Below are 10,081 nucleotides of genomic sequence, written 5' to 3' on the forward strand. Positions count from 1 at the left end.
CATTTTGCTGGTTAATATTAAAGACTTAGAAGACACAAAAGTTTGTTTGGAAAACTAAGCAAAAACATTGTATTCAGTAAAATTAAAAAGAATTTTTTTTTTTAGTTTTATGTTAAGATTCATTAAAAATAATGTACTAAAAAAGTGAAGTGGCGATTTATTATTTTTTTTTCATCCTGTTAAATTAGTTATTAAAGAAGGAAAAGGGAGTTGGAGTATTAGACAATGAAAATGCTTCAAATATGACTTAGTATAGGTGAATTGCAAAAATATCTTAAAATTGTTTCCAGTATTAATAAGTGACAGTGGGATATCTGAATGTGAGAGTAAAACTCCTTCCCATTTCCTAAACATGATCAATTGAAAATAAAATATTAAGCAGGATTAAATATTAAAATCAATTGAAAATACAAATTAATTGTATACAAAAATTATATGATTAAAAGTATTTATATTTAGAATATTTTATATATTATTATATATATTTTATATATTACTAGCCTGGGTGCCCGGTGTTGGCCAGGTGTTTGGAGGTGTAAAAAAAAAAAAAAAAAAAAAGTGGTTGTAGGCAGGCAGATTTGAACCCGTGACGTGAAGGCAGAAAAGAAAGTGAAAGAAAATGTGACGTCTTACCGCTTTCCATTTGAAAGTCTAAAGCGTTTAAATTTAACGTAGTCAATCAAAAGATGACTTGTAGAAATGGTGTTGCTTTTAAACCTCCCACAAAAGCAAATTAGACACAAGGTCGTTTTTAATGTGGGGCGAAAACCAGCTCCCTCAAAAAGGGAACACTCTGGCAGTATCCAAAAAAATAGTAATTGTCTCAGTATGAAGGGTTTCCCCTACATTGACAAGCAGTTGCATTCCAATAAGTTTTGCTTTATTTATATGAAAAAGACAAACAAACACTGGAGACAACAGCATGGTGGGAAGTTTGTTAAACTCAATCAAAAAAGATAATGTCTGTTTGCAAATGCGAGATATGACGATCTGGGAAGTATGCAAAAACTTCTTGTGGAATCTAACTGAGAAGCCCGATGCCAAAAGTCTTTCGTGGACATACACAAACGTTCGCACCCATTTTGCCTTTTCTATATTAGACTAGCGTGGGTGCCCGGCGTTGCCCGGGTATTTTAAAAGAAAAAAAAAGTTTTGATAGGGAGGTAGACTTGAACCCGAACCCTTGACGTGAAGGTGAAAAAGAGTGTGAAAAAACCTGACAACTTATCGCTCGGCCACGATGGGACAGGAACTGAAAAGCATTTCAATTTAACAATTAAAAAGTGAATTTAATGAGGTCAAACATCACGTGACTTAACTTTGGCTGCAAGCCAGTCTGTTTCCCCAGAAGATGTTGGGGAAAACCAGTTCCCCGTAAAAAGGGGAGTGTCTAAATGAATAGCAATTGTCTGGTATAAGGGGTTTTGCCCGCATTGATCAAACCTTATTACTTTTCTAGACATCCCCCGTCACGAGTGCCAGGAGGTCCGTTTGCTACACTTTAGTTTCACCGCTTATATACGGAAAAACCAAACAACCACGCTGAGATTTAAAAAAATTGCGAAAATAGCATGTAAAAGTCAACCAAATTAAAGATACGCACAACATTGTTTCGTAAATCATAGATATTATAATCTAGGTAGCATATAAAAGGTTCTAAGAAACAGTAACCCCCCCCCCCCCCCCGAAAAAAGCCTTTGCTGGACATACACAAAAATGCAAACCCACACTAACACACATTTTGCCTTTTATATATATATAGATTATATTTGATATCATCATTTTGATATTTTATTGATTAAAAGCGATTCTGTCTATTCCTGTTACAAATCCTGAATCTAATATTACTATTTTTATTCTAAGTTTTGTATGAGGGGTGATCCAAAAGTAATGTCTCCTATTTTCTTCTGCCCAAATGGATCAGAGGGGATTGTCAATTGCATTGTTATGATGACTGAACTTGTGCATTCATGGCCTAAGATTTCATCTCTCTTGCAGATATTGACAGTTTGAGACTCTAAGAAAGCAACACTTGCATTGGATGTGCATTAGAAGCAGATATGTGTCATTGAATTCCTGGCAAAAGTGCATCGAGAATGGTGGTGACTATGTATAAAAATAAATTCTGGAGCACAAAACGTCACTCGTTTTAATGGTACCACTCTTGCCTCCACAGCTCTTCAACATTTTGAGTTTTAAAAAAATAAATAAAACAATAGGAAGTTTTACTTTGGGAACTATGCTCATAATTACTTAAAAGTTGTATTTCTTTTTTATGGATGTTCAGCGTAAATGCAGGTTCTATGATATTGTTGTACTCTCATTGATCAAAATGAAATATACTTCTCCAAGTACCCTGGGTAGTTTCAGAATATCTACATGCTTGTGGTTCATGTTCAAAATCCTAGCAAGAGTTTGTAAACAGATATAAACTAATAAAAAATATATATATATTAGTGTTGCGACGATTAATCGGAATTGGAAAAATCGACATATTTGGGGATATCGAATCTGTATTGGAATAAAAAAAAATTGGTGCGTATTTTCTGATGCCAAAACGATTTTTTAATTGTCTTTTTATTATTTGATTTTGTTTGAAGCAAAATCTTCCATTGCTAGTAATAATGGTAAACTAATCAATATTTATTGATTTTAAAATACCACTAAAGCTAAAATCTTTAGATCATCCTTCACAAGTATAAAAAAATTACATTTACGAAAATATCTACATATGTTTTTTTTTCTTTTTTTTTTCTTTTTTTTACAGAAATCAGGGAAAATAGCAACTACATAGTTAAATATTTAGAGATTTATAAAGAATCTGAATTGGGAAACTATTGGAATCATTCCATCACTAATATATATATATATATATATATATATATATATATATTAGTGTTGGGACGATTAATCAGAATCAGAAAAATCGGATCTTTTGGGGGTATCAGAATTGGGACAATTTGAGCCTCATTTTCGATTCCAAACCGATTCTTTTATTTTTTTTCTGGAAATTAGAAACAAACACAGATGTTTTCATTTACTTATCAGAAGAATATTTATTTATAACATGAAAGTAAAGGACACAGAACCAAGATTTCTGCATACAATTTCATTATTTTATTGGTAAATTATGACATATAAAGTAAATAATCAAGAGTTCACTTACTTTTATTGCCTTAGGAAACCCTTTGAAATGCTTACATTTATTTTAGCACCTAGATGATAAAAGTTATTACCCCTTAGAGTTCACAGCTAAATTAAAAGGATTAAACTGACAAGTTTTTTTAATTTTTCTGGCGCTGATCTGGCCTTGTGTTGTCTGGAATTATCTTTGAAATAATCCTGTTTTATTGCATTTATTTACTTTTTTTTGCCACAAGTGAAAATCACATAAAAATCTCATAATTTGGTATAAAATAAGTAAAATATGAGCGTTTAGAAATTTATCAAATTATAAAAAGAAATTATATGTACATTAAAAGGTGCCTGGAAAACTCAACCATGGAAAACTCACCCATTTTTGCTTGGTAGGAAAACTTGTCCATTATTGAATAAATATGGATTGAAAACACATTTTGTAACCGTTCTTGGAGATATTGTTTTTAAGAGACTTCATCTTAGTGGTTTAACTTATTTTAAAGAGTTAATTCAGTTAAAAAACCAAGTAGTGTCGAGTGTTACTTTAGAACAAAAATAATGTCCAACAAAAAGATAATGGCACCCCAAAAAAGAATTACAGATTATTTTACGTTAAATTTATATTAGAACCTGATTTTCCACTCTAAATACTAAAATGATTGATTTTTTTTCCGTCAAGTTTTTTTTTAAGGATTTCACACATAATCACCTAGAAAAGTAATATTTCATTTTTGGAATGGAGATTTAGCTGAGTGTGTTAATCTGTCATTATTATTATTTGTATCACGTTTTTGTTATGATTTTTTTTTTTTACAGCAAAGCAAATCAATTTAATAATCTACCAAATTTTTATAATTAAAATAAAACCTTAACTTCATTCATAGACAGAAGGCACAGAATAGTTAACAAAGTCCACACCCTAGTCATGTTAAAAATGGTTTTCTAAATAGTAATATTTTTATTTAGAAAGTCGTTCGTAACAATGGGAGGGAGCATTGTTAAATATTTTGTTCCTACATCGTTTTCTCATTTTACCTAACCATCGTCGACTATTTTCAACTGTTTATGAAAACTTTCAAGTAGCATGTTGTACACTAACGACGAACTGATACAATTTGGCTTTGTTTTAAAATCAAAATAAATCTTTTGTTTTACAATTTTCAATCAATTATAAGGAAAACATTTGAGAAAAAATATACACGAAAATTACCTGGGAGTTTATGTAATAATTTAAAAATTTACAAAAATAAAAAAAACAACAAATCTCTGATTAAATATTTATAAATTTTCAAAGAATCAGAATCGAGAATCGTAATAATTTTGGAATCGTCCCATCAATAATATGTGTGTGTGTATATATATATATATATAAGTGATCGGAAAAAAAGTTATGAATCCTTTTTGAAATTAGAAATTAGGTTCAATTTCTTTTAGTATTCCAATACCCCCCATTTTTTTTTTCTTCTTATAGAGAGAAAGAGAGAGAGAGAGAGATAAATATAGAGATATATAGAGAGAAACTCAATGTTGGGTAAATGAATTTAATGAATTATAAGTTTATTTGTTCCAAGAAAACAAGATAAACAACAACCAAAGATGATATCATATTTATTTAGACGTAATCTGATCGGCACAATGAGGTTAACAAAATAACAACCAGTGGATGGTGGGGAATTGAATTCAGCCTCACATTTTTTATCCAGACGTTGGAAGAAAAGTTTCAATGGCTAGGGGACTTTCAGAATGTGGAGCTGCTAAACAAGATATATATAGGAAGTTTCTTTAGAACCTTTAAAACTATATAAAAATAATTGTTTTTCAGTGGAAAATTATTTTGTCAGTAAGTCAATTCATTTCTTTTTTTTTTTTTTTTTTATTTACATAGGCATCACCAGTTATCAAGGCCACGAGGCCACTCGAGGATAAGGGTTAAAGACAGTACAGTAGAAATTGGACACCATAGTAATCGTTAGTAATGGAGATTCGGTAAATCTGTTAACTTATATGGAACAGCTCATCAAAAACTTGTTTACGTTAGACTTGAAGACAACCATATTGTAGTCAGCTGGAAAGCAGAAAAACGGAAGACAATTCCATAGGCGTGCAGTTCTAAGAAAGAAGCTTTGCTCATGGAATCTACATTTAGGTTTAGGCACAGATAAAGAGTAGGGGAAATTTCCTGCATCATTGAATCGTTTTACATGAACAAACAAATAGTATTGATGTTCTTAAAGGGATCATCAGCTGTTTACCATGAAACACTGTATATATATATATATATATATATATATATGGTTCATCACATAAAAATAGATAAATAAATTTGAGACTTACAATTGAATTTTGTCATCCAGGATTTTAGAAGCAAGTAAATTATTAAAAAGAAAACTATTTTTTAATAATTTATTTTCATTTACTTTTTTAGACCACCTGACTACATCATCAACCAAAATTGGCTGATATCGTCAGGTGACTTTTAAAAGTAATTATAATCATATAGCTCAATAAATAGTCTATAAAGTCGTGTGTGTGTATGTGTGTGTGTGTGTGTGTGTGTCTACACTGTCAATAGGCTAATTTTTATTTTTAGAAGGTAACAAAACATTAAATCTTTTTTCCTTTGAAAAATAAAAAAATTATTTCTAGAAATAAATATGAAACGAAAATATCATATTCCAAAAAATTACGTAAACTCATCAAGCCTTATTATTTTTAAGTAAGAAAATCATTTTTAAACAATTAATGGGAATTCATAGACATTACAACATAAATCTTGCAAGTTTGAACTGTTGAATTATCTTCCTTTGTTTTGTTTTTTTTGTTTTTATTTATTTATTTATATTGTTCACAAAATGACGGACAAGATAGTTGCTGTTCTGTTGCTCATAAAATTTGATTTTCTTATTTAAAAATAAAATTTTTTGATTAATTTATGTTGTTTTGAGAATATATTTGTTTCGCCCAAGGTATGTACATCACACAAATTTTTTTATTTTTTTATTTTTTTTTTTTTAATGAAGAGGAAATTCTGGACAAGAACCTTATATTTTGATTTTAATTTTGTTTGTTTGTTTTTTGTTTTTCACAGAATTATGGTGCTTGATGCTGGAAAAATCAAAGAATTTGCTTCCCCGCAAAAACTGCTCCAAGATGAAAACTCGTTATTCTACAGTTTGGCAAAAGATGCACAAATTGTTTCCTGAAAACAAGAAAATTTAGAATAATTTTCATTTATTTATAAGCTTCATTTTTTAGGAAATAAATATTTTCTTTTCTAATAAAAAGCAAATTAAGTAATTTTAAGCTTTTAAAACTTGATTTGTTTTATTTACAATACTAGTTTTCGCATGTTATTACAAATATATATAAAAAGTGCCTCATTCACTAATGTAAAGTGACCTATTCTACAGCATATATGGATGGACTCTATGAATGAACTGTGTTGAAAATATAATCATTGAAGAACCGTACAGAGGGATATGTACACTGAAAAACTATTTATATTCCTTTGAGGTAAAATAATTGTAAATAAAGTAATGTGATTTTCATTGGTTTCATATTTCTCTCTCTCATATATATATATATATATATATATATATATATATATATAAATGTTATAGATCTATTGTTTTTTTTTTGTTGTTTTTTTTTTTTTTTTTTTGTTTTTTGTTTTTTAGCGATTCTATTGTATTTAATTGTTACACTTACCTTTGTTTATTTGTGTTTTGTTTCTTATTATTAATTTTAATTATTAAATATTTAAGTATTTTATTTAAATATTTATTAAATATTTTTTATGTGCACAAGTTATCCATGAACATATGCTTCTGGGTATCACCCGTTGTCAGCATGGCTGACTTTTGTGCAATAAAAATAAAAAATATATATTTAATAAGTAATATTAATAATAATAAAAAGAAAAAAGTCCCCCAAAATAGGGCAACACAAATAAACAAAGAGCAGATAACTCTTTCAATGCTTAGGTCAACGTAACAATTAAATACAACAGAATCGCTAATAAAAAGAAAAACAAAAACCAATAAATTTTACATTTTAAAAGCGATAAAAATCTTGCACAAAATTAGAAAATTTGACAAGGTATATATGTTCGTGGATAACTTTGTGCACGTAAAAAATATTTAATAAATATTTAAATAAATTTTTTTTTTTTAATAAAAAATTATTTAATAAATAAATTTAATAGTATGCGTGTGTGTGTGTGTATATATATATATATATATATATATATATATATATATATATTCTGCCCTTTCAGTAATAAGATGCCTTTGGATACTCCACTTTTACCAACATTTTTTGGATTTTACCGTCCTTGGATCTTCTCCTCTTCAATTGAACATCCATTCACATGAAATCATTTTTTCTTCCTTTCCCTCTGCTTCACTGTTTTTTAACTTTTAGCAAGTACGCTCTATGGGTCACTTGCAGTTTCATTAATTACTTTGTAAGCAAAATCTGATTTTGCATTTTGCTAATTCCTCTCCTCTGATAAAAAGTAAAATATTTTTTTTGAAACTCCATGGATTAAGGACAATCCATTTCTTTTGTCTTTCCTTTTTGAAAATTTTTTTAACTCTTGCTAAAGTGTTTAACATATATTATTAACTCTTTGTTTATACAGGCTGTCCCAAAAGAAGCTGATGGATTTTAAATTTGATTAACTCCAATATTAAGTTATACTTACCAATTTTCATATGAAGGTAGATGAGCCTCTCCTTGATTTTCTTTAGATATAGTAAGATATCATAGTCTACATATTCTAATTTTATTTACACAACTTAATCAAGGGTATGTTTTTCACAAGGTCTAATTTTAGTTATGAAAAATGATGTTACTCAAATATCCACCAATTCTGATTACTTCATCCGTCGTTACTCCACACCATACTGTACATTTTTGAGGGTGTAATTGCTGTTGCGTGGGGATTTTCTGATCCCCAAATCCTGCAATTCTGCTTATTTATGAACCCATTCAGATGAAAATGGACCTCATCGGACATAATGAGGTTTTTGAGAAAGTTTGAATCTCCATTGGCCAAATCTTGGAATTGCATGGCGTATTCCAGCCTTTTTTCTGGATTGTTTGGCTGAAGCTCTTGCACCAATTGAATTTTATATGGAAATTTGCCCTCTTCATGAAGCATTCTGTGAAAAGATGATCAAGAGACACCAATTTGACTTGATCTCCTTCTTACTGAGGTGGATGGATCCTCGGCCACACTCTCCGCTAATCTCTGACGATTCTCATCACTTCTTGCCATACGGGGTCTTTGCTCATGAAATCGAGCCACCATAGCTTTAATTACATTGGGAGTAGGGGAATTTCTTGTGTTGAAGTTTCGTCGAAATTCTCTTGGAGTTTCTGATATTGACTCATTCAACCGAAATTACGACTCTATGATAAATATCCGCTCTTTGATAGTGTAACGACTCATGATGACCTTGGAAGGGTTACTTTAGATGATCTGAAAAAATAAAAGAAAAATATAAAAAATTAGAAAGTTATTTTTTATTTATTTTTTTTTTAACCATCAGCTTCTTTTGGGACACCGTGTGTGTGTGTGTGTGTGTGTGTGTATATATATATATATATATATATATATATATATATATATATATACTAGCTGCAACCTGCCAAGTGTTGCTGTGGTTAAAATTCGCGCAATGGAAAAAATTCCAAAATGAGAAAATGCATGTTTCTTGCAGGTTTAATTTCCCATTTTATATAGGTACAGTTTTTGTTGTTCCATTTTCTTAGCTGATATAGAAGTTTTCTGGTTTGCTGACTCTTGAACAAGTAATATAAATTGTCCATGTGAAAAAAACAGTCAGTGTGTAGCTGTAAGTCACACAATTGTAAAGATTGTTCCCTGAGCTTTGTTTGATGGTCATTACAAGTGATACTAAAATTGGAAAGTGCAATTTCCTAAAGTGTAATTGTGTATCCGGTGGAATCATAGAAATGCGTGGAATGAAGATATATTCACCTGTGAAAGGTCCTGTTGCGATTATTGTTTCTATGATATTGTTGTTTATTAATTTTTTTTACTGCAAGCCATGTGCCATTGCAAAGTTTGAATTGGTTTTTATTTCACAACATGATAATTAGTATGCCAATTTTCAGTTGTAGCATATGCGGTGGCATCCCTGGCAAATCTAGTTGTTGGATAATTAACCCCTTTATCTGCTTCTACAGTAGTGTCGATGGATTTGTATTTGACTTCCTCACTTGGAATTTTACATTGAATAATAGCATTAATGTTACAAGAACAGGTTCCCTTTTCTTGTAAGTAAGTAAAAATGAGATAGGATAGACCGAGAATTTGAACCTGGGAAGCTAGGTTTGGAATTAAGATTCAGGAAGGAATTCCCATTGTTTAGTTTTAATATAAAATAGCAGATATGTTTGTTTGAAAAGGAATTGGATGATTCAATTCTGTTTATGAAAACTGAATTGAAAAAAGGTCAGTTCAAAAAATGAACAATAGCAAATTTTAACATATTGAAAAATAGGTTAGGCCGAAAATAGGTTAGAGAATTCTTGTTTGCAGACGTGTGAACAGTGCATGTGAGTTCAGGACAACGTGAGTCAAGCACATTTTTGGACATGAGGCGAACAAGACATGTGAGGCATGTTCAGGCCACGGGATCGATCAAGCATGTTTTTGGCCATGCGATGACGTCATAGCTGAGAAATGAATTCTCAATATAGGGCTAGTTTTAGACAGTCCAGAAAGAGACAGGGCCAGACAGGAGAGTCGAGTCTGGATCGAATCCCCCTTTGGAAGCGAAGGATTAGAAGTTGTAATCATGTAATGACTTTGAATTTCTGGATATCTTCATTGACCGGTCGAAGAAATAAAGGAACATCATCTGCGTCTTGTGTTGTACCATTCTCAACAAACAAAGGTAAAGTGAAATTG

The 10,081-nt window shown here is 30.3% G+C and overlaps 1 protein-coding gene across 3 annotated transcripts in view; it reads left to right on the top strand.

Annotated features, from left to right (window-relative positions):
- The window catches only part of LOC145277545 (multidrug resistance-associated protein 1-like), a 164,115-nt gene extending 157,429 nt beyond the window's left edge, over positions 1–6,686 (top strand). For all 3 annotated transcript variants that reach the window (XM_080129014.1, XM_080129015.1, XM_080129013.1), the window contains one exon: positions 6,227–6,686. In XM_080129014.1, the coding sequence (XP_079985140.1) occupies positions 6,227–6,341 (115 nt within the window). In that variant the 3' untranslated portion in view covers positions 6,342–6,686. The remainder of the gene's footprint in view (positions 1–6,226) is intronic.
- The last annotated feature ends 3,395 nt before the right edge of the window (positions 6,687–10,081 follow it).

The sequence above is a fragment of the Euprymna scolopes genome, chromosome 6 (assembly GCF_053919585.1).
Source record: "Euprymna scolopes isolate OS-2025 chromosome 6, ASM5391958v1, whole genome shotgun sequence".
NCBI classification, from domain to species: domain Eukaryota; kingdom Metazoa; phylum Mollusca; class Cephalopoda; order Sepiida; family Sepiolidae; genus Euprymna; species Euprymna scolopes.